General features: G+C 40.2%; 2 protein-coding genes across 3 annotated transcripts in view; one reads left to right on the top strand and one right to left on the bottom strand.

Moving 5' to 3' along the window:
- LOC139948682 (uncharacterized) overlaps positions 1-10,451 on the bottom strand; it is a 30,663-nt gene extending 20,212 nt beyond the window's left edge. For both annotated transcript variants that reach the window (XM_071946927.1, XM_071946926.1), the window contains exons 1-4: positions 9,861-10,451; positions 4,888-5,013; positions 2,350-2,477; positions 1,432-1,583 (exon numbers count right to left, since the gene is read on the bottom strand). In XM_071946927.1, the coding sequence (XP_071803028.1) occupies positions 1,432-1,583; positions 2,350-2,477; positions 4,888-4,951 (344 nt within the window). In that variant the 5' untranslated portion in view covers positions 4,952-5,013; positions 9,861-10,451. The remainder of the gene's footprint in view (positions 1-1,431; positions 1,584-2,349; positions 2,478-4,887; positions 5,014-9,860) is intronic.
- A 405-nt stretch (positions 10,452-10,856) lies between these two features.
- On the top strand, positions 10,857-13,164 carry LOC139948683 (uncharacterized). Its single transcript, XM_071946928.1, has 2 exons — positions 10,857-11,072; positions 11,569-13,164. The coding sequence occupies exons 1-2, from the start codon at positions 10,981-10,983 to the stop codon at positions 13,010-13,012; spliced, it is 1,536 nt and encodes a 511-aa protein (XP_071803029.1). The 5' UTR covers positions 10,857-10,980; the 3' UTR covers positions 13,013-13,164.
- Positions 13,165-25,886: the final 12,722 nt, after the last annotated feature.

Genomic DNA, 25,886 nt, shown 5'->3' on the forward strand with positions numbered 1-25,886 from the left:
TTGTAGGTCAACCACAGTGCGTAAAAGCTAAAGCCGTATCCCAATAAGCCATTTGCATGATAGATTTGATTATATAACACCCAAGCAGATCCTTGCCATTTGATTGGAGGATTGTCTGTCACGTGTTAGTTAATGAAATTACTATTGCACGCTACATCACTCAGCATGTATTTTTCGTTCCATTCAGCGTGCATTTTTCGTTCCATCTGAAAAGTACTATTGCACAAAGTGTAAAACCATCACTGCGTGTGCGTGTCTTTGGTTATGCAGCAGTGTTACTGCAAGGCACATATTATTTCGCCGTCTGTGTGTCTCACAACAGCTGAACAGACACACATAGTCACTGTTGAATCCAATAGGCTGAACCAAAAGAAACGAGTGTAATTTCACAATTATAAATTGTAGGCCTATGCTTTGTTTGTTTTGATAGTTGTATCCACCAATCAAAATGACAAAGATCTACGTGGATGTTATATAAAAACAAATAATGATCGTGTCCATTTGTGCAATGGTGCAAATGGTTTTATTCATTGAAAGATGGAATGTTCCATTCAACTCGGCGGTCCATCTTTCAACTCATGAACATATTCACACCATTGCACTCATAAACATTCATTATTTGTATAATATTGTCTGGAAGAATGACGTGTTTGATCAGAAGCTACCACTTCAATTTTAATTACTCAGACTTTAGAGACAGTTGCTACATGTCACATGATTAGGGCAAGCTTTTGCGTTGTTACATAAGTGGTGGTAAACACCCATGCACAATTGTGAATGAATTTGAATGACACAATGGTACCAGGGTTTGCTCATCTGGGAGTTGCTATACAAAGGCTTGCCCAAAACCATGCCACATTGCAACTGTCTCTATTGTCTGAGGAATTCAAACTTTAAGTGGTAACTTGTGACTACACAAATCATTGTACAAGACATTTTACCATAATTTCCGGCGGGTAAGACACTTGGCGGACAAGATGCATTACCCAAAATTTACGAAAAAATTATTCAAAGTCCAACGAACAGGCGCCCTGCCCCGCCAGACAAGACGCAATGTCAACCGATGTGGGCTTGCCACACCACATACTGTTATTTCTGTCATAGAATCCCAGTCTCTGCTTGTACATTAACACATACAAGTCCACTGTGATGAGATAAGAACACTTACCATAACGTACGTAAAGAGATTGCTTTTTGTTTTCATCATAAAAAATAAAATAAAAATTTGTATTTTTCTATTGTGTATTTTTTCATTTTTGTTTAAAGATTTTTTTCTAAAAAATATAGTTTTATAGAGATTATTGTCATACACTGAGCACACAGACACACACACACTTTCCAAACGTTTTCCCCAAAAATTTACTGTAAGCTACTGAAGATAGAGAATGCAAGAGGGTGCTTTGCGCAATCTTTGAAGATGGCCAAACTTACTCTTTGCCTTGTTGGAATGGACTTGGTGTGGAGACTGCAGGGCTAGCTCCAGAAGGTACGATCAAACCTGCATTCTTAGTGTATTCCAGCTTGACTTCAGGTCGATCTGACACAACGTAACTCACATCCTTGCTCAGAAATGTCTCAACCACCTGGAAACAGCATATAATGTACATGTATTACAATTTTAATATATATTTGGTGTACGGTAACACCATGTGTGTATCGACTTGCCAGGTACAGTTGGTTCTTAGAGAACTGTCTTTCCTTATTCTACTACCGCATTAGATTTACGGGATGTTCGGGAGACTTCTCAGTTCTGAAAAGAACTGTCCAGTTTTTTAACTACTACCCTGGCGGAAGGTATAGAAAATTGGCAGGACTACTTATAGAATTGTATAACCTCACTACCGCCGAGTCAGTTCTTGAATTTTCAAAAACAAAATAGGAATACCTGTTCAATTAGCATCAACAGTGTTTTAAGCTGTGTTCTCGACAGACTTTTTTTGTTGAAGTACTGCAACTTTTCTGTGGAATTACAAAATTAAGTCCAATGGGGAAACATGGTAAACTGACATCCCAGTCCACTTACAGCGACTGTGATGTAGAATTAACAGGCCAAAAGAGGTCACACAGCCACAGTAACTAAACAGGGCTTCTTAAAGTCCAATGGGGTTGGCTCCGCGTTATAAACCTAACGCGACCACGCTGTAAAACATAAGGGAATATAAGTCCAGGTGGGAGCGCAGAATTTCACCAAAGCCTGTCACGGTAACTTTCCTTGTGGCAGCAGAAGAAAAAGTGCAATGGGAACTCTTTACAGGCAAGTTTCAAATCATGGTACAGTTTGAGTAATGTTCTAGGAAAATACAAGGAAAGCCTATACTACCTAAAATAATGTGTACTTATTCAACTTACACCTCCCAGGTCTTCAAGATCCTTCTTTAGTTTAGTGACTTGTTTCCTTACATCAAGGTAGAAAGATTTACCCTTGAGGGGCTTATGCGCCTCAAATTGAAGCTTTCTGCAACCTCTTGGACCTTGATCTGTGTAGATATAACATCATGAAGCAGTTTAAAAATACAGACATAACTTATTCATAAATACCCTGGACAGTTTCACTAATCCTATTGGTGGAGAGTGGTCATGTGGGGGTGTTTAAACGGTTGATAAAGACACAGTTGAAGCTGTTTAAAGGGTGTATGTACTTTTTGTAGGACAAAAAACACAATGTCCACAGATTTACACTAAACTTACACAGTTTGAAGATAATGATAGTAAAAAGCTTCCCTGAAAATATTACGTGCTGAGGTGCTGTAGTTTTTGAGAAATGAGTAAAACAATTTCATGAAAATACACTTGTAAATGCTTAAAATAATTTTCATCTCATGAGACGAAAATTATTTTCATGACATTGTTTTACTCATTTCTCAAAAACTACAGCACAACTTCAGTAGGTAATATTTGAAGGGAAGCTTTCCACTATCATTATCTTCAAACCCTGTAAAATTAATGTAAATCTATGGACATTTTGAAAAAGTACCCAAATCCTTTAAGAGCGGCTGGCTTCGGATGATGGGCGCGCAAGCTAATGTACGCCAATTTAAATTACGCGGAACTCAATTCATAGCTAGTAACAGCGCATAATGTGTGTGTACACGTGCGCGCGTATACACACCGAACGACACGCACCAACCAGTTTTACAAAAGTTTTTGAAAATTTGCAGACTTCAAACAAATTCGCAAAAGAAACAGTGTCACATTGTCTATAATTTTGAGATTATTTCGCTTTTTAAAGGAACAAGTTGCCTTGGATCGGTCGAGTTGGTCTTTAAAAAGCGTTTGTAACCGTTTGTTATAAAATGCATTGGTTAGGAAGATGACTTAAAAGTAGAATACAATGATTCACACAAATTTGCTTCGAAATTGCTTGGTTTTCCTTTTACTTTACGAACTAACACGATCGGCCATTTATGGGAGTCAAAATTTGACTCCCATTAATGGCCGACCGTGTTAGTCGATGATGTAAAAGGAAAACCACGCAATTTCAATTGATACTTGTGTGGATCATTATATTCTACTTTTAAAATATCTTTCTAATCATATGCATTTTTCATAACAAAGGGTTTCAAACACTTTTCAAAGACCAACTCGTCCGATCCAAGGCAATGTGTTCCTTTAACATCAGGGCATTTATGAATGGGAATGAAAGACTAGTGACTCGTTCTAAAACGGCCTTTAAAACCTTGCAGGGATGTGGCTGTGCCACAGAGGCCCTCGCCATCGGCTCGGCCCTTCATCAAACAGCCACGACCCTGCTGGTTTTAAACGACTGTTTAAGAACTCGTCTCCTACTCTTTTAATCCCTTATTTAGCTCACTAGACTTAAAAATCCAGAACTATTTCTCAAACAACCTATTTTTGTTAAAGTTTTGATATTTTGGAAAAATCAATTTTCTTTTGCAATGACATGAATCGTACTCAATGTGAGTGAAGATAAATATTCATATATTTTAGGGTATAGGTTACATGGTATAAGTTTTGGTAATTGTCCAAGACCAGTATTCTCACTTCCAACATATGCAAGTTGGCTGTGAAAATTTAAACTAAATCGAAGTTGCAAGAGAATAATGAAAAAATAATGCAAATGTAGCGTGGTGTAAGGCAGGTAGGGGTAAGGGTAGTGGAGGGACAATCACAGTCACAATACAAATCACAGTGTGGCAAAACAAGTTAAGGCGAATATTAGTGCTTTGTGAAATCTACTCTTGCCGTCTTGTTTTGTCCCTTGCTTACTATATTGTCAGTCTCATCCATAATCCAGTTTCGCGCGGTTCCCGTTAGTGGTTCTTTCCCAGTCCAACTTAAACCCCTGTTTCGCTTATTTTTTCGCCTGTTCAGTTTATTATTATCCTGTCCTGTTTCATTTAAAAGTCCCTTTTCTTACCTACATGTATATTTGTCAAGGGTTTTGGTACCTTTTTTAAGTAGATCAAGTTTTGTTGCCATGACATGAATCCCTACTCGCTGTGAATGAAGATGTATCTAGTTTACCATTTTTGTGTTTCAGCTTCACGAAAAAAAAACTGAAAATAGCAGAGCACTGTTTTCAGGAGAGTATCCTTAAAATCGCTGTTTATGCCAAAATTATTTTGGCGATTGTTTTACTGATTTCTCAAAAACTACAGCGCCTATTATTTTTATTGTAATGTTCTTCATTTAATCGTGTCAGTTTAATGCGAATCTGTTGACGTTTGTGTTTTGTGATGGCAAAAAGAACCCAAACCCTTTAAATGACAATATGTATCAAATGTCATACTCTTGGTGGTTTTGCCTAGAATAGTGAATAGTGGGAACATCCTTCCTGATTTACAGACTTCTCTTTATCATCATCTAATTGTAAAAAGAATTCAATTCAGAATCCATAACTTGAAGCATTAGGTATAAATACTGTACCTTTTTCCTGAGTTTGCTGGCTGGTCAACCTTGGTCGAGTACTTTTTGGTTTTAATGATGACATTATGTCATTTTCATTTAAATTACAATGTTAGGCCTTGGTGGTATTCCGAGCTATGTTCAATCCTGCAGAATATACAAAAAAAGAAAAAAGAGTTACTCACACAACAATGTGTTAATTCTATCTAATTAATTTTACCTGTACATTATTCCCATTCCCCCCTTAAATTCCCTAGTCCCAACCTCTGTTATCCTGATCTGTTTATTGTCCCTAAATACAGAGTCAATGCCACTACAAAGGGCTTCATACACCGTCTCACCTCCCTGTTTAATTCCATCACCCAAACCAACCCTTCCATTGACATCTTCCACCAGTCCATCTCTGCCTTCAAAGCCCAAGTCCAAGATGTCAAGATGAGTAAGGGGGCTGGAGATGAACCCTACAGGTTAGATCATATGATGTGGTTGCTATTTGGGGTTCTATGGCGTGCCAATATGGGGGGAAATTTAAAATATTTTAAGTGAAAAAATCTTGGATTAACTGACGACTTTAATAAATTCTGACAAACGTAATAAATAATATGTCTACATTAAAGAGAAAATATAAACAGATTGGTTTTTTATCTCCTGAAACCAAACATGGCTGGTCTGAAATGGGGGAAACCGAATGTGATGAAGTGTTTGTGCTTCATACTGCCATACCTTGTGATATGCTCTGTATTATACACTATTTGTAAACTGAATCAACGTGTCAATCCCAAAATTCTAAGTACAGGGCTGTATGCTTCGTTTTTGAAAGGCCAAGGGCACCAAGGAATTTTCTCTTAGGCAAAGGGCACCCTATGAGGAAATTGTAAATTTCTACTGTAGCATTTTAAAGGAACACGTTGCCTTGGATCGGACGAGTTGGTCAAAACAAAAGCGTTTGTAACCGTTTTTTATAAAATGCATATGGTTGGAAAGATGTTTTAAAAGTAGAATACAATGATCCACACGAGTTTGCCTCGAAATTGCGTGGTTTTCCTTCTACAGTGCGAACTAACATGGTCGGCCATTTATGGGAGTCAAAATTTTGACCCCCATAAATGGCCGACGTGTTAGTCGACGAGGTAAAAGGAAAACCACGCAATTTCGAGGCATGTTTGTGTGAACCATTGTATTCTACTTTTACAACATCTTTCTACCCATATGCATTTTATAAAAAACGGTTACAAACGCTTTTCAAAGACCAACTCGACCGATCCAAGGCAACGTGTTCCTTTAAGGGCACCAAGGCAATGGCAAGGGGCAACGGAGGCAATCGCCTTCTTTGCCCTCGTGAAGTATCAGGCTTGTAAGTACAATGTAGCCATTCTTGGGACAAAAATGTAATTTAAAATTGTTTTAATATAAAGCCGTTCTATTCCGCGTTCATTCTACGAGAGACTGCATCTTTGATAACAAAAGAACGCTTGCAACGCGCAGGTCCTTGGCCATAACGATGTACATGTCAATAAACATAAATACTCCAGCGACTCTGCAGAGAGACAGGTCGGCTTCTGGGAGGTCCAGCGCGGGAGACTGCATCTTTGATAACAAAAGAACGCATTGCAACGCGTAGGTCCACGGCCATAACGACGTACATATGTCAATAAACATAAATATTCCAGCGACTCTGCGGAGAGACAGGCCGGCTTCTGTGAGGTCCAGCATATTTATATATCAATAAGCATGATTGCCACAGCAGTTAAGTGACTCGCTGACTGGCCGAACCGCTAAGGAACGCTGAGGAATGCAAGTGGTGAACAATTGCTTTACTATTGCAGGGCAAAAAGCAAAGTGGGGGTGGATGCCATACATGTACTTAGAGCAGTTTTCTGCAAATCCATGTGTACTATTTAAGACTTGGTTACATGATCAAAACATGTGAATCCTAGAAATATTTTTCTTTACTCCCAGCTTCGACTGACTAAAGTTTCAGCCATTAACTTGCAGGCTACGTGTAAGCTCTGATTTATTTCCATAGTTTTAGTGATTTACGATGTTGTCCCATCAAGTTGACAAAGTGGGCGTCAGAGACAATTTAACAGTTTTGATAATCTTTTGCAGCAATTATGATTAGCAGAAAACTACTGTATAAAAATATATATATAACAAAACATACAGGAAGATGGAACCGGAATGTTTTTTTTACGGGACAGAAACATGGACGGGAATGAGCTTTTTACGTGGAAAACGACGGGATTGGAAGTTATATACTGGCACTACGGGGCCGGGATGTGAATAAACAAATTTGGGAATTTGTTTTTTAGTACGGTAAGATGGGACTGCGGGTAATATGTTATAAACATGAATATCCGTTAACTCAACATAATGCTTTTTAAAAATACAAGTCAGTTCTGTGCCTCTTGAATGACTGTTTAATGCCTCTGGATCTATGTTGAGTTTCAAAGTCACCGATTTGGTTGACTATATTAAATGTTTAGGGGCAAATCTGGTGACTAGCTGTCAAAATTGGTTGTGTTGGACCAAATTCCCGTTTTGAGGACAATACCGATTACTAGTTCGTAACCCTCCGGCTTTGCCGTCGGGAGGAGGGTTAGGCCTATGTTATCGCAACTAGTTGAACAGTGATTAGGGATCAGTCTACCCTATGCAACGAAATAAAGCAACAGCTTGCTCGACAATAAAATAGAAAAATAAACAAATTCTTAAAAAATATGAAAAACCTATTACTTAGGGCTAGCATCAGTGTGTGTTTACATGTACATGTACGTCAACACTACAACAGCTAGTAGTAGCTACAGATAAGTAGCGTAAGTAGTCAGTTAGAGTTTAGACCCAGAGTTTAGTTAGAGTTTAAACTGGGGCGCTCTGACTCTGATACCTCTGCCTCTAGGCCTACGTCTTGGTACTACTACTACCCCACCTTGTTGAGCACTAAATGGCTCTCTTTTAAAAAATCGATCTCATCACAGTTGAGTTGCCATTACATGAGACCGATTTTTTAAAGACACTGGACACTATTGGTAATTGTCAAAGACCAGTCTTCTCACTTGGTGTATCTACAATGTATGCATAAAACAAGAAACCTGTGAAAATTTGAGCTCAATTGGTCGTCAAATTGCGAGATAATAACGAAAGAAAAAACCACCCTTGTCACACGAAGTTGTGTGCTTTTCGTTGGTTGATTTCGAGACCTCAAATTCTAAATCTGAGGTCTAGAAATCAAATTTGTGGAAAATTACTTCTTAGCGAAAACTACTTCACTTCATCAGAGGGTTTTATACTATCAACCTCTCCCCATTACTCGTCACCAAGTAAGGTTTCATGCTAATAATTATTTTGAGTAATTACCAAAGTGTCCACTGCCTTTAAAGAGAGCCATTTTTGTTTACACTTAAGTTACAGCTCAATGAAAAACAAGGTCACTGCAGCACACCGATAATGACAACATTTCGAAAAAAGAAGTACAACGCCCCAGTTACTGGGTCTAGCATGTAGTACAGTAGTCAGTATAGTTCTGTTTATAAATTAATTCGAGAACAATTATTGGAATGGAACGATAACATTTTCAAATTCAAAAGTTTTTTGTAATTTAAAAAAATTATTAATCATACTAGGCTATTTAATTATTGTCTCAAGAGACAAGTCAAGTGAAGACTCAAGTGCATATCCTCCTCTTACCAATTTTCACGGTATTACGTATGCCTTTTTCTTTGAATTGGGAAAAAATAATGATGCGCTATATGAACCGATGCCCTAATTATCTTCATTTGCTCATCTTAAGCATGGAGGAATTCCTCCATATCTTAAGTATGCAAACATAAATTAAAACTTGATGGACATTGAAATTTTCACACCACACACCGATCTTCAATGACTTCAACTGGTCCCATTTGTTTGGAGTTTTTCCTGTTTTCAAGGCAAACGAGAAAGAATGGTTTCCTGGTGAAGCCATACGTGGAAGAAATATCTGCAGTGACTGCAAGTGTTCTGTGAGACTCTGTGTATGACTCTATAGCCAGCAGTTGTCTTCGTTTTATTCAAAATATTTTTTATGACATTTAAAAAATTACCATGGTACATGTAATTTGCAAAAAAATAAAAACAAATTCAAAATTAAATAAAAAGTGTGAATAATTATTGGCTTTTAAACCCGATTTTTATTTATGAAAAAAAATTCCCCTTAATAAAAAAATAAAAAGTGATAATTGAATCACCAAGCTGATGTTTAAATTTTAATATTTATAATAATATTGATACAAGGGTTAAAAAAAAAATCTCAAAAATATTAGAAAATGATATAAGGCACATGACTTCTTTAAGCCTCTGTATTTTTGGTTCTAGAATGCTCAGCAGAATGTTCAGTCACATGATTTGACAATCGTGAATTGTGAATTGAAATAGTGTTTGATGAAACTTTTTCGGTGGGCAATTTTTTTTATATATGGCCTCAAAAGCTCAACATTATATGACATATTTTTTTACCTTGTTTTTTTGTAGAAATGCCAAAAATACCAAACTTTTTGCATTTACAAAAAATACAAGTGCAAATAACCAGTGGAGCCTTAGGGCCTACGTGTTTCTAAGTTTTGGTCAAGCCTTGACTCAAGGAAGAGGAGACTCTTTGCTTAGCAAATAAAACCAACATTTTTGTATCTACCTAGGGACTGTTTACATCGCGCACAGAGAGTTAAAAGATTTGCCACGATTTTAGGGACACATTGTAACTTGTTGAAACAGTAACTTGTTGAAACAGGACTTCCTAACGATACACAGTAGTCAAAGTCAATGATGGCCCCACAATCCTGCTGTAGCCTTGGCCACACAAGTGGAGCTAAGCACGGTAAGCATGGAGGTAGAATTAGATGGGCTAAGTCAATGATAAAGTCCGCTAGCTCAAGTTACATCAGTTATGAATCTACCTCCATGATGATCATGGTCTAATGTTAATAGCATTCACTAACACTAGCAGTACCTTCCAAACTTACCGTTACGAAAGTTACACGTTCGATTGTGTGCAAAACATGGTAAACCTTATCACTCAACTACCGTGTGGAGGTACGCCATTTTGAAATTATGTGTGTGATGCATTGATCTCCATTATACTGACTGGATATAGACCCCTTTACAGATAGGAACTTCCGCTTGGAATTGTGGGATAGGATGCGATGTTCGTCACGCCAGCATACGTGCACTGTCAGGTGGGCCCTCAGGTGACAATCGTGATCAAATAAAGTAAACAAACCAACTAAAATGTCGACGTCCGTCGCACAAAGTGGGGGGTTAATGCTTGATAAGATGTCAAACAAGCAATTGATCGGCTTTCTAAACGAAAGAGGAATTCCCACTCCAGGAAACACGACTCCAACTTGCTAAGATGGCCGAGAGTTCTGGTATTCCTTTGATCACGACTGTCGCGCAAGACAAGATGAGAGTGAACGAGGAAAGGGCGAAGAAACTTGAATTGGAGGATGGTGTGATAAAACTCCCAGATCCGGTGAAAATGGTGACAGGTTGGGAAAAAGTCACACGAGAATTTTCCCAGCATAACTGGAATTGAAGTTTCCCAATACCTTGAAAAACGTAAGTATAAACAACAAGTTTCGTATGGCTATGATGATTGTGATTTTTTTTTCGTGACCGACATTTTTCTTATTTACGAAACTTCGAAAGTAGTAAACAAAAAATAATGATATTACCTTGTCGTGTTCATATTTCGAAGAAAGCATGCAGTACAAATCGTTCAATATTAAATTTGGTTCTTGATTAAATTTACGTATTATTACTTTGGGTGGGTCAAGTCTAGCCCCATAAACCGGTCCTATCCACTCCGTACCTGGACAGGATTGGACCAATTTATGGGGCTAGGTCAAGTCATGGGGCTAAAATTCCAATTCAGGAGGCATACACTTGACTTTTGATTTACATCCCGTATTTTTTACTCTGTAAATATTAAGGTCTGATGCTCAATAATACCACTTCAACTACTGAGAAAACAAAGAAGGAAGGTGAGAGCCTCTACGTATCAGGTCATGTTAGTGGTGTAGTGTACCACCGGATCAGCCCCAGTCTAAGCTACTGCTTCATTAAGGCAACTATCAGAGGCAGATGGCACAGACGGAATGCCCGTATGCTGTTTGGATTGCCCTTCAGAAATACACAGCCATTGTGGAATCTGCCTACTGCACATGTCCAGCTGGGTGAGTAATGGCACTGTTTGTGTGAATCAGGACTCACACAATTTTTGTTCTTATCTATGCTTAAATAATCTTAGTCACAACATCTAAAAAACAACAATGCCTTGTAACTCTAGATCCAACGATTTTCTTTCTGTCAGCCTACCTTGTAGAGCATCCTTGTGATTTTAAATTCAAAAGAATCGATAAATAATAATGAAAATTTATAAGGCACGGTATCCGCCATGACTGTCGCTCATTGATGTGGGTGTTACATAAATTGTTGAAAATCAGTATAATATATTATTAAATAAATAGTGTAGAAATACGGAGTGTTGGCTCCTCCAAAACCTGCGTAACTTTTAGATATGTGATATAAGTTCTCAGGTTAAAATTTTGGTCTCTTCAATACTCATAAAAATTCACATTAGCTGGACAATATTAGTTTACTCAAAAATATAATGTTAAAGGCCACCATTTGCTCTGTAATTTCTTATTTACCCTTCAACTTTGTTTTCAGATTACAGGGTTATTGCAAACATGTGATGTCCCTTCTGCACTATATTGTTAGAGAGGTTGAACGGGGCTCAAACAAAAGCTGCACGTCCAAGCCTCAGAGATGGCAGCAACCTCACAAGAAAGGGACAAAGGTCAACCACCCAGACTTCGTCAAAAACTTAACCATCAGAAAGGTGAAAGGATCATTTACTAGTCAACAGGAGAAAACCCCAAAAGTAGGACGTATAAACTTTGATCCAAGGGCATTGACTAATCGCAGACCAAAGAAACTATCAAATTTCAACTTAAAAGCTTTGGCAAATATAACAAATGGGAAGTGTGGTACACTTCTGTACGCATTAAGGTCAGCTGAAGAACTAAGAGTTTTGGATACTCCTGACCTTAATGATTACAGTGTGTACAATGAAGAAACCGTAATATTAGTGCCCAGTGTACCATGTATTGCAAGTGACATATTGGAGACCAATGTAGACATTTGTCTCTCAGATTTTGAAGATAAGTTAATCAATCGTATGCAGGTTGATCAGTCTCGAGTTGACCACATCTCCACATCTACAGTTGAACAGAGAAACTGTAGAGAGTGGTTTGAGATGAGGAAAGGTAGAATAACTGCTTCCAATGTGCATGAGTGCATTAGAAAGGTTGATAATCATGACAAAGTGTCTGATAGAAATACAAGTTTTGTTGGCAAAGTAATGGGATATGGGCAGGTGTATCAAACTCAGGGTATGAGATGGGGAATTGAGAATGAACAAAAAAGCATTGATAATTACATTGTGTTACAGAAGGGTAAACATGATCAACTTGAAGTAAAGTCAACAGGTCTCCATGTTTCTGAGGGGTACCCATATATTGCTGGGTCTCCAGATGCTCTTGTGTCATGTCAGTGCTGTGGTCGGGGTTGTCTTGAGGTAAAAAATCCGTACAGTTTGCGATGGGTATCTATTACTGAGTTGGCAAAGATTAAGACCTCATGTCTTGAAGTGACTGATGATGGTAAAGGTATACAGCTAAAGAGAGGACATCCTTATTATGCACAAACACAGTGTGAAATGTTTGTCACCAACACCAAATATTGTGACTTTTTTGTAAGAACTGTTTGTAAGACAGACAATGTTCATATTGAAAGGGTAACATTTGATGAAAACTTCGCAGCAGTTATGACAAAGAAGTGTGGAATCTTTTTCAAATCTGTTATTTTGGTTGAATTGTTTTGTCCTTCAGTCAAGAAAGTATATGACTTGAAATTTGTCTTCACACTTTTAGACAGAGTAGTTGGCAATGCAATTGATATTGTTGAAAGTAGGCTGGTGAAATATACCACTGGCAATCCGGCAGAGTCTGTGCAGAGAACACCATGGCCTGCCAGTGTGGCTGTCGACCGAAGCAACCATCCCCCTGTGCATTCTGAGAACAGCAGACTGGCCAGTGTGACTGATCACTGACGGGCTAGTGTTGGTGACCAAAGTCAAGGTCCCCCCTTTCACTCTGAGAACAGTGGACCAGCAAGACGGGCTAGTGTTGGTGACCAAAGTCAAGGTCCCCCCTTTCACTCTGAGAACAGTGGACCAGCAAGACGGGCTAGTGTTGGTGACCTAAGACGAGTTCCCCCATTCACTCTGTGAACATTAGACCAGCAAGACGGGCTAGTGTTGTTGACCTAAGTCGAGTTCCCCCCATTCACTCTGAGAACAGTAGACCAGCAAGACGGGCTAGTGTTGGTGACCAAAGTCAAGGTCCTCCCATTCACTCTGTGAACATTAGACCAGCAAGACGGGCTAGTGTTGGTGACCAAAGTCAAGGTCCCCCCATTCACTCTGAGAACAGTGGACCAGCAAGACGGGCTAGTGTTGGTGACCAAAGTCAAGGTCCCCCCATTCACTCTGAGAACAGTGGACAAGCAAGACGGGCTAGTGTTGGTGACCAAAGTCAAGGTCCCCCCATTCACTCTGAGAACAGTGGACCAGCAAGACGGGCTAGTGTTGGTAACCAAAGTCAAGGTCCCCCCATTCACTCTGTGAACATTAGACCAGCAAGACGGGCTAGTGTTGGTGACCAAAGTCAAGGTCCCCCCATTCACTCTGTGAACATTAGACCAGCAAGACGGGCTAGTGTTGGTGACCAAAGTCAAGGTCCCCCCATTCACTCTGAGAACAGTGGACCAGAAAGACGGGCTAGTGTTGGTGACCAAAGTCAAGGTCCCCCCATTCACTCTGAGAACAGTGGACCAGCAAGACGGGCTAATGTTGGTGACCAAAGTCAAGGTCCCCCCATTCACTCTGAGAACAGTGGACCAGCAAGACGGGCTAGTGTTGGTGACCAAAGTCAAGGTCCCCCCATTCACTCTGAGAACAGTGGACCAGCAAGACGGGCTAGTGTTGGTAACCAAAGTCAAGGTCCCCCCATTCACTCTGTGAACATTAGACCAGCAAGACGGGCTAGTGTTGGTGACCAAAGTCAAGGTCCCCCCATTCACTCTGTGAACATTAGACCAGCAAGACGGGCTAGTGTTGGTGACCAAAGTCAAGGTCCCCCCATTCACTCTGAGAACAGTGGACCAGCAAGACGGGCTAGTGTTGGTGACCAAAGTCAAGGTCCCCCCATTCACTCTGAGAACAGTAGACAAGCAAGACGGGCTAGTGTTGGTGACCAAAGTCAAGGTCCCCCCATTCACTCTGAGAACAGTGGACCAGAAAGACGGGCTAATGTTGGTGACCAAAGTCAAGGTCCCCCCATTCACTCTGAGAACAGTGGACCAGCAAGACGGGCTAATGTTAGTGACCAAAGTCAAGGTCCCCCCATTCACTCTGAGAACAGTGGACCAGCAAGACGGGCTAGTGTTGGTGACCAAAGTCAAGGTCCCCCCATTCACTCTGTGAACATTAGACCAGCAAGACGGGCTAGTGTTGGTGACCAAAGTCAAGGTCCCCCCATTCACTCTGAGAACAGTGGACCAGCAAGACGGGCTAGTGTTGGTGACCAAAGTCAAGGTCCCCCCATTCACTCTGAGAACATTAGACCAGCAAGACGGGCTAGTGTTGTTGACCAAAGTCAAGGTCCCCCCATTCACTCTGAGAACATTAGACCAGCCAGACGGACTAGTGTTGGTGACCAAAGTCAAGGTCCCCCCTTGCACTCTGAGAACAGACCAGCAAGATTGGTCAGTGTTAACCAACACCCTAAATACACATGTCCAGCATGTCAGCAAATTTGCAAGGCCAGTCTTTCTTCATCCAAAGACCAAAGCATTGGATGTGACAGGTGCAGTTTGTGGTACCATTATCAATGTGTGGGTATAGTGGGGACCGAGAGATTTCTAAAATTGTCATGTAGTACATGGTTCTGTAAAAACTGTAAAATGAAAAGGAAACGGTAAATTTGGTCAGTTTATGTGAATAATTTATTTCACTTTCCGAATAAGATAGTCTTGACCAGTCTACAACTTAACTTTAAAATGATGCACAACTCTACTTGTTCCAGTGTAAAATCTGTTGACGTCCCAAGATACTCAATGATATCTTATTTTAGATAATATTTGAGTCTGTACATTCTGTCAAATAGCATATGTGTGTTAATTTTCAATCAATGAAAAACGTCTGTATAAGATACAGTCTGAATTTCATTCGCCTTCCAAATATTATAATTTTGCACTGAAGCATGTGAAGTGAAAGGTGTTAAAGGCACTATACGCTATTCGTAATTACTCAAAATAATTATTAGCATAAAAGCTTACTTGGTAGCAATGGAGAAAACATTCTGCGAAATGGCTCCCTCTGAAGTAACATAGTTTTTGACAAAGAGGTAATTTCTCACTCAAATAATAAAAGACTTTATCCTTTTATTATGCATCTGAAAGCACATGTGCAACAAGGGTGTCTTTGTGCATTGTTCTCTTGCAACTTTGTCGACCAATTAAGTCAAAATATCAAAGGCTTGTTTTTTATGTATATGTTGGAATACACCAATTGAGAATACTGGTGTTGACAGTTACCAAGTGTGTCCAGTGCCTTTAAAAATATGTTATAAACCTAACAAGTTTGCCTTCATTGCTGAACATAAAGGCACGGATAATAAATGGTGATGCTCTCCCATCCAGTGACAATGTATGTGTTGACTGTTGACTTGTAGTAAATTAACATCAGCAGCAAGTTGTATGAACATTTGCAATAAATATATATATTCATAATAAAAATATAGTTTATACTGAAATAAATTATCTGTAATATATGCATTTTGTTCACTGAAATAGATTATAGTCTTTTTTGCTAACTTGCACCACTTGTCACAATTGTATGCAGAGATATTTAAAATCAACAACCAGTTGTATGAACTTTTGCAATAAATATATATATATTCATAATAAAAATATAGTTTATACTGAAATAAATTATTTGTAATATATGAAATAGATTATAGTCTATTTTGCTAACTTGCACCACTTGTCACAATTGTATGCAGAGATATTTAAAAATCAACAACCAGTTGTATGAACTTTTGCAATAAATATATATATTCATAATAAAAACATAGTTTATACTGAAATAAATTATCTGTAAATACATCTCTACTTCGTTCACTTGCAAATTTGTTGAAATATTTTGGCCTAAATCCTAAATCCCATCCCCCTGCCCCTGAGTTCAGAAGCACCCTGCTGAATGCATCGAGGGAACATTTAAGAACACTCAAAAGGTACATGTATCAGACTTTTTTCCCTGCCAGCCTCAGTTTGGTAACATAACTTTAAATAGCAGAAAAAAACAAAGTTGCACCCGCGATCAAGGTCTACAGTTTCCAGTACAGGCAACTTGTGTTTTGGTTTTTAACAGCGTCAAAGGTTCTAATTTTGTTATGAACATTATAGTTGGATCATCTGATATCACTCTCTAGTTCGAGCATCCGATTGGAGGATTAGTGCATAGTGGAATATAAAAAATATTGCGCTTCTGCGTCCAATATCCAACGAGACCGAGTAAGATATGGGACGCAGACACGCTATATTTTCCGTATTTTCAAGAGCGTGCGTGTGATAACGTATTTATCTTCAAGCAAACTTGGCGCGTGACATAGAACACACAAGACGCAGGTAGTGATATTAGCCATGCAATATTATACAAATATTGACTGCTTCGAGTGCTATGGTTAAAACTATGACTCCCGAGGTGATCCACGGAGCGTTCTATTTTCCCGAGGCGAAGCCGAGGGAAAATAGAACGCTCCGGGGATCACCGAGGGAGTCATAGTTTTTAACCATTGCACGAGTAAAAGCAGTCAATATTTGTTTTATAACACCCCAAACATTTCTAAAACCTGTATTATTATTATTAAGTTACAGACCTGAATGCTACAATCCACGGACGACGCGAACACAGATTGCAAACACTTTTACCTACTGTGTTGCATGTAGTGTCGATCTGAAATGGTTACAGACTATTAATTTATCATCCTCGTACACGCAACGGACGTCTGGGTAATGCACGCCGTGTGCTAGTCTGTCGGACTAGCGCACGGCGCCATGTGCTAGTCTTCGGACTAGCGCATGGCAAACCGACGCTCTATCACACGGCCGTCGTCTAGCAAAACTAAGACATGTCATGTGACGCGCTCTAAACCAATGAGCAGGCACAATACTTGCAAGGGGTGTTATAAAGGTTTTTATCACCACTCCATTCTGCAAATCTGATTGGAGGATTAGCGCGTACTTGAAGATAAAAGTTCATGTCACACTAGTTCCACCTTTCAGAATCAAGGATCCAAGGCTGCATTAAGATATTAATAATAATAACATTAATGATAATAACTTATAGGATTGGTTGCAAAAGACAGGAAAGCTTATGGTGAAGTGTCAATCAATCAAACATTTAATTTTTTCACATTATCCTCATTGTTTTGATAAATATGGCTTCAATAGACCGATTGCGCACCCAATGTTTATATTTGATCATGTGACCCGAGATGGGTATAGAAAAACAAAGCTACACAGTTAAGACAGTGTATTTTCCGATAAATAACTCTTTTTAACTCAAAGCGAAGCCCTTTTAATAAAGGTGAACGTTGTGACATTGATTTAAATCACATATGAGCTGTTTAATTTTTAGTGTTGTATACTGTTATATACATAGTTTTTAATGATTCCTGTAACGATATCCGCTGTTGGATGAAGAGTTCAACTAAAATGAAAGTTTTTGCTTGCAGCCAGTGAGAGGGACCAAGATACCCAATAAGTTAACCAAACACCCACAAACAGTAAATATATGATCAACCATGTCTGCTAATGAAAGTGGAATTGGCCCTTGAAGTATTTTAACATTTTTCATACGACCAATCACTCGCTCAACATGAATGCGGTCATTTGCTACTTCTGCATTTGTGACATTCTTTCTTAGAGTAAACTGGGTATCCTTTCGTTTAAATTCTGGTGTTATCAAACTTATACCCCTCATCAAAAAATCATCTCTGTTCTTGAATCCTTTATCAGCCATAATTTTGTCCCCCTTATTGAGATTGTCAAGAATGCCACATCTGCGCACCAGGTCTCCATCTGACATGTCACCCCCTACCACATCTGAAATGAAAGATACAGTGCCTCCTGGTGTACAAGCAACCAACACTTTAAATGTGTGCCTCTCTTTGTAGGAAGAATACATTGCCGAATTTGTACTACTTAGAGAAGGGCGTTCAGTTTGAACTTCGGTGCAATCAATGATTGCATGAATGAATCCATATTTATCAAAACAATGAGGATAATATTGGCTTAATTGTTCCCTTGATGACCAGTAGATTAGTGGTTTAAGTTCTATGGAAAGCAAGCAAAGCCATGTAGTTATGGTGATAGAAATTACCCCTGTAGAAACCTTGAATACTGAGGCTAAGTAATCAAGAGTAAAGTTGTGTCTCAGTTTCATTAGTGTTAGTAGCAACTCCTCTTTTTTGGATAGTGCACGTCTTGGCCCAGGTTTTTTGTGATTGTATGTTTGATATGTTTTGGTATCTAATGATTGTTCCCCCCTGTAATATTGCATGTTACTAGCTGATTCTTTAATCGCTTCATATATCCAATTAAAAAGGGCACATGAAGGTAGGCCTGTGTATGTCTTCATGAGAGAATCATTATGCAGACACTTGGATATGTTACTCTCACGTTTTTCTTCTGTGGGATCCTTTGGTGGATGGTCTGGATGGTCGGGTTGGTCTGGATGGTCGGGTTGGTCTGGATGGTCGGGTTGGTCTGGATGGTCGGGTTGGTCTGGATGGTCGGGTTGGTCTGGATGGTCGGGTTGGTCTGGATGGTCGGGTTGGTCTGGATGGTCGGGTTGGTCTGGATGGTCGGGTTGGTCTGGATGGTCGGGTTGGTCTGGATGGTCGGGTTGGTCTGGATGGTCGGGTTGGTCTGGATGGTCGGGTTGGTCTGGATGGTCGGGTTGGTCTGGATGGTCGGGTTGGTCTGGCTGGCTTGTGGTCTGCTCAGGTTGTGGACTGCTGTTGATTTCCTTTCTTACCAGAGGTCGCCTTTGATGAATTTTTGTTTTGTGCTGTGTGTATAATAATATTAAATTAATAATAAAAATAGTAAATAGATTTATTAAACGCATCAAGCAAAACCAACCCCAAGGCAAAAAAAGTGCTTTTTAGCATGCTCATGCTTAAAAAGGAAACAAGACAAAATGTAATTTAAAAAGACAAACACATGGTATAATCCTAAAAGAAAAATATAACAAAAACAGTGGTTGTTTGTACCATGTATCCCTTCATGTAGAGGGTAGGGTGAGGGGACTGGAGTCTTGGTTGTCCATACTGAAAGTGGTTACAACATACACGGGTATACTTGGTGACCTTGTAGTTCTTGCAATTGATCAACCTGGTCCATTTGCCATACCACTGACTCGGGCACTTGTGTAAAACTATTGCAGCATCTTTTCCAAGATGTTCCTTCACATGCGCCATGATGCATCTATAAAAGAATTTATAAACATACATAAAATGTACATGCCTCACAATTTTTAAAATTCTCAACATTGTTCTTTCTCAGTCGTGATGGATGCATCTATAAAAGAGTTTTTAAAAACATACTCATAAACCACAAGGGAAACTGACTGGGTAAATTTGTAAATGATTTTGGGGTTGAACAAAGAATTGACTAGATTTTTGTTTCAGATATCAATATAAACCATAAGGGAAACCCCAAAATCATTTACAAATTTACCCAGTCAGTTTCCCTTGTGGTTTATATTGATATCTGAAACAAAAAGTCGCATCCCTTTAAGGTGATCCCCTAGCTGCCGCTTCCCAGGTTGTATCGTAATTTGGGTGTGATCCCTGGCTACACGGCAGTTAACGGTTGTATGGCTTCTGACTGGCACCCCCGAACAAAGATATTGACAAAATAGGGACACCGCCAATATAGGGCTAGATAGCTCAGTTGGTAGAGCGCCGGCACGTTAATCCGGAGGTCGTTGGTTCGAATCCCACTCTAGTCAATTCTTTGTTCAACCCCAAAATTAAAAACATACTCCTCAGGCTGAACAGGCTTCGACAAAAATGTGTGATTTGATAATGGCCCTGAAAAAGACTGATGGGTGGTTTGTATTTCACCCAAAACAGGACGTGTGCATGATACTGATGCTATCGTTTCTGTTAGTGTTATCGATCGTAAGTAGTAACTCAAAAACCGTAATTGTATAATATCCTGGCACGTGGGGTGTCATGTGTTTTCAGCAGGATAACGGGAAAATATTTCAAAATCAAACATTTCCAACATTTGCACTTGGTCGAGTTTGAGTCTATCAGTTAAAGTTGTACTTGTGGTAGATTTTCCTCCTAAAGCTTCTGCTGGGGAACTTAACAAAGAGGTCAGGAGAGCGTCGTCTAATTTGCTAATTTTTGTAAATTGAGAATAGAAATAATAATAAGGAGATTATTAATTGATATATTGCTATCGTATTTTTGCTGAAGTTTCCCAATCAAATGGACCACGCCCATTGATAAGTATGAAAAAGTTTCTGATTGAAATGCAAACAAAGCAAATTAATGATACTGTACCTTTTTGTCAATCAAATGCCCTATTAATATTATGACAATGACACATTTCTAAACAAAAACTCGGACGAGAAACTGTATTGGGATTCAGGTACATGTTTTTTTAATTCTTTCAGTTCATTGAGAAACTGACAATAAACCATATAAACTTAAAGACAAAACAAGAGTCGCTCCTATAATTAAAAATTCGAGGGGTTAGGCCTATGCAAACTAAGACTGGAGTACTACATACTCGCTAATATTTAGGGAAAAGGACAAGAAAGATAACAACAATGTGATAATTGAGAGTTGCCTCCATTAACGAATTTAACCCTTTTATTGAAAAACAATCCCAACGCGTGGCAAAACTTCCATAACCTTTTTACTGTTCAGCAAGAAATAAATACTTTTATTTCGGTCACAAATAACGAAGCTGGCCATTTCTGGGACGACTGATCCTCTCAACGAACTTCTATTACTGTACCGTCTTAAATGCTATCGAATTCGTATACTTGTCGCTTTCCGAACCTTTGAATTATTGATGTTATATCATTATGTCAGCCGAATCCATTGTCGGAATCCGAGCTTCCCGTCCTCGTCGATTCCAGAAAACCATCTGTAACGGAGTGAAAACAAAAATTGCTCGATAAAATAACAAATACTTGGCCTTTAATAATTATTTCTATGAATGATAGTTTAAACTTCCTGCCTAATATTTGTAACGTTAGATATTATAATAATATGAATCATTACACAAAATGCAAAGGCCTACTTACTTTTATGGAAAGACAATCCATTTGCCGACCCAGTTTTCCCTCCTCCGGCGATTAACAGCCGCGCACACCTTCACCACAAGCATTTTTAGTTTGTTTGATCCGATTCCAAAATTTTAAATCCCCAAAATGACAATTAAAAGGACGAAAACTTCTCCCTGTTTGCAGCAACTCCGTTTAAAAGTGTACAACGCTCTTCGTGTGATGAACGGTCTTCACCCGTTTCAAAAAATACGCGCGCGGCCTGCGTTTGGACGCGATGTCCTATACAGTCAGTATAATGGATATCAATGGTGTGATGTTTATGGCATAGCCTTGCTCAAGGCAGTCGAATTATTCACTCCGAAAAAAGACCGCCGCTGTATAAAAACTCACCCGTATTCACTGTGCGTAAAACCCACCCGTATTCACTGTGCGTAACATCGCACGACACGATGCCCCCGTACACTATCCGCATGCGGAGGCCGTCAGGCCGACAGCCTTGTAGGGTCTGTGTTGAAGCCACTGACCTCATTGCTATAATAAGCGAAGAGTTCCCACGGTCAGCTCATTACCATAATGCCCGCGAAAGATGAGACATGTCTACATCATCACACACCACCACCACGGACGCTCAGCGAGCATGATAGGCGTGTGTGATTGGACGTCAAAATGAATAATTCATTTGCCTCACATCCTGTGTTGTCTGATAGGTCTGACGAACGATATACATATTCATGAGCTGCATACTAGCATATCCTAGAGCCCCCCCCCCCTCCCCCCAATTTCGTCCACTATTGGAATTTTTTCAATACAACACATTAAAACGGGAAGATACAGACCCGACAAGGCTGTCGGCCTGACGGCCTCCGCATGCGGTTAGTGGTGTACGAGTGCGATGACTTGTGTGAACAGTACTCGTGCGATGTGACAGTGTGTATACGGGTGGGTCATTCGGTGTGATCGCACACACCATGCACAGGGTATACGGCGGGTGGGTTTACAGCTGCGTCTTTGCTTTTCGGAGCGAATAATGCGACTGCCTTGAGCAAGGCTATTTATGGCATGGCAGAGGGATTTGCATAGGCGCTCAGCTATAGGGCTCCTTTCGAATCTATGGTTTCGGCTTCAGGCTCCGTCCTCTCATCTGAAGCCATGAGCACGTATATACGCAAAGCACGTGCAACTCAAACCAACAGGGGCCAAGCTAGCCTGAGCAGCCGAGAGTGTGAAGGCGTAGTTTCGAAAAGGGCCGTGGATTGGAAAGACCTTAGGTTTAGTATGGCGCGCAGAATTGATTAAATACTTTGTTAATCGTAAAAATAAATTGGCATGTTTCACCTCCATTCATACAACACAGATACAGAAAGCTTACGTCTTAGGGGAGTATCCGGGGACCCCCATGCACCCCCTAACTTAACCACACCAATGTTTTGGGGTTGGTTTTTGTGGTCCTTCAACGATGAAGACAACCCGGATGAACTATAGAGATATCCAAGATGGCGGCCGCCAAGATGGCCGCAAAAATTAGTAAAAATTGGGAAATGTAATTTACTATCATCCAAATAACAACATAGAAACACGATTTAAAATGTTTATTGTATTGTTTTATCCCACTTCCTTTATGGTATCCATTTTTTCCTATCATGCTTCAATTCCATGATGGCGGCCATGGTGACCAATTTGGCCCAAAAGTAGTATAATTTATGAAAAATTGTATAACAGGCCAAAAGTGAACAAGGCATGAATGAACTTGAATAAAGTACGAGTTTATTGCGCACCTACTTGCATAACACTCCAGACGGCCGACAAAAGGCTGCCAAAATGTTTTAAAAAAAAATTCAAAATAAGAAAAAAGTCCAAACTTGATTAAAGGCAGTGGACACTATTGGTAATTACTCAAAATATTTATTAGCATAAAACCTTTCTTGGTGACGAGTAATGGGGAGAGGTTGATGGTTTAAAACATTTTGAGAAACGGCTCCCTCTGAAGTGCCATAGTTTTCGAGAAAGAAGTAATTTTCCACGAATTTGATTTCGAGACCTCGGCTTTAGAACTTGAGGCCTCGAAATCAACCATCTAAACGCACACAACTTTGTGTGACAAGGGTGGTTTTTTCTTTCATTATTATCTCGCAAGTTCCATGACCGATTGAGCTCAAATTTTCACAGGTTTGTTATTTTATGCATATGTTGAGATACACCAACTGTGAAGGCTAGTCTTTGACAATTACCAATAGTGTCCACTGCCTTTAAAATATGCTCTTTCTGGTTCGTGTCTTGTTGTAAACAATGCTCATACTAATTATAGGGAATAACAGTGCGAGTATTAAGAATTGGTGCCCATCTCCGATCACGAAACTTACGCAGACGCTTGTTTTGGCCGCGCCGGGTGGAAAGCCTTCATTGGTCGCTTAGTAGGCGTCGGCTTCCTCTTTAAAATGCGTCATCCTTGTCCCAGAGTTTTACGTTTGTCTATACATAGACTTTAACCGATAATTGTGTATTTGTTTAAAAAGCTAAAACTAATTTAAACAAGCTCTAATGGGTATTTTTGTTGTTCAGATTCGGCATTAAGAAAAAATAAAAGCAAAGATTTGATTCATAAAAATATTAAGTTCTTCAGTTGTTTTCTCACTCCGGTGCGCGCGAGACTTGCACAGTCTATAACCACTCGCCACTAGAGCAGAGCCGTAGCACTAGTAGAGCAGAGCCGTATACCCAATAGACCTTATGCATTGACGTCATCCAGCGGCCATCTTAGTGGAAAAACGGTGACGAAACAATCGAAACGCACAGATTTGTACGCGCGGCACACAGGATTGGCCAATGAACAACCTCCTTTTGACCTCTAGGTGAGGGCGCCCTACTGAAATGACGTCATGTACATAAGGCCGTGTCCGAAACGACGACTTCGGCTACAGCTACGTCTAGATCAGTGTGTCTACCAATGTTGAAGAATAGCAGACGCGCGTGATCTAGCCGTAGCTGTAGCCGAAGTCGCTGTTTCGGACACGGCCTAAGGCCGTGTCCGATTGGCGACTTTGGCTACAGCTACAGCTAGATCAGCGCGTCTGTCAGTGTTGAAGAATAGCAGACGCGCGCGCCCTAGCCGTAGCTGTAGTCGAAGTCGCCAATTCGGACACGGCCTATGGCCGTGTCCGAATTGGCGACTTTGGCTACAGCTACGGCTAGATCAGCGCATCTGTCAGTGTTGAAGAATAGCAGACGCGCGCGCCCTAGCCGTAGCTGTAGCCGAAGTCGCCAATTCGGACACGGCCTAAGATACGGCTCTGTAGTAGAGAAATGAGAGCGCCCTTTAGTGGCGAGTGGTTATTGGGGTGATAGTGCTGTCGGTTTAGATAGATAGCGGTTAGATTTTCGTGCACAACTGAGAGTCTTGGAACCAAGACTACTGAAAGGCACATGTGCTCATTCTATTCGGCGTATGTATGTCTTAAAATACCTGTACAAAACGCAAAAGTGGACGGTAACTGTTGAATCTAACATTATGAATTGTGTCGCATTATGAATTGTAATGATCGGGGCACAGTTAAAAATGTGTGGCTATGCCCTCAGCTTCGCTTCGGGCATAGTCATGGTTTTGACATTACCTTGGGCCTATAATTTTAACTGTGCCCATCATAGCAGTCAATATTTCCATATTTAAAGACTGGCATAATTCGGGAAATAGTGCACGTCTATTCCCCCTCGGGCCTCTAAGGGACCTAAGTCAAGGAATAGGACGGTCCCCCTCTTCTTGTCACTCAAAGTCCGTCGGGGGAATAGACGTAGCCTACACTATTTACTCATGGGCGTCAATCGGGGGGGGGGGGACACAGGGGGACATGTCCCCCCCCAACTTTAAAATGGTGGTGACACAGAATTAAACGTCCCCCATGTTTTTGGCCAGCTCAGCTATACACTGTGTCCCGCGCCAGCATCAATCCATGGGGGAAACGGATGACGCCACATTCTGATGGGTGGGGACACTATATCAAATGTCCCCCCTCCCCTCAAAATTTGCCTATTAAATTGCACCACAGAGCATATGAAATGCAAAATTTTCTCAGGCCCTAAAGCAGGCCTGGCCCCACGCCGTAAAGCGTTCACCCGATGCTCAAAAGAGTGAAGAGGGACGTTTCCCCAAACTCCTTTTTGAAGGATGGGGGACACAATTGTAATTGTTATACCTCGGTAACAAATATTGTGAAGTAAGTTTGGTCGAGAACCAATCACGTGCCGTGCACCAAATACGCATAATATACCATGGCTGCACAGCGCGGCGGGTAACATGAGTGATGTGAACCGGTGTACATCAACTTGATCATTCCAACCGTTGGACGATTTCCAGAGCTAAGTACGAAACGGTCGCGGGTTTGAGGGAACAGTGAACAACTGTTCGCCTACTTATTAAACTACGCACACTCCGTCGTTATAATGTTTGAAGATGACAACATAACTTTGAGAAGGGGATTAATCATTTTACCAATGTATAACAAAACAATTGTTGTACGTTGTTATTGGTCCATGGGTTTTGTACACAAATGGCACC

This window comes from Asterias amurensis, chromosome 16 (genome assembly GCF_032118995.1).
Source record: "Asterias amurensis chromosome 16, ASM3211899v1".
NCBI lineage: Eukaryota > Metazoa > Echinodermata > Asteroidea > Forcipulatida > Asteriidae > Asterias > Asterias amurensis.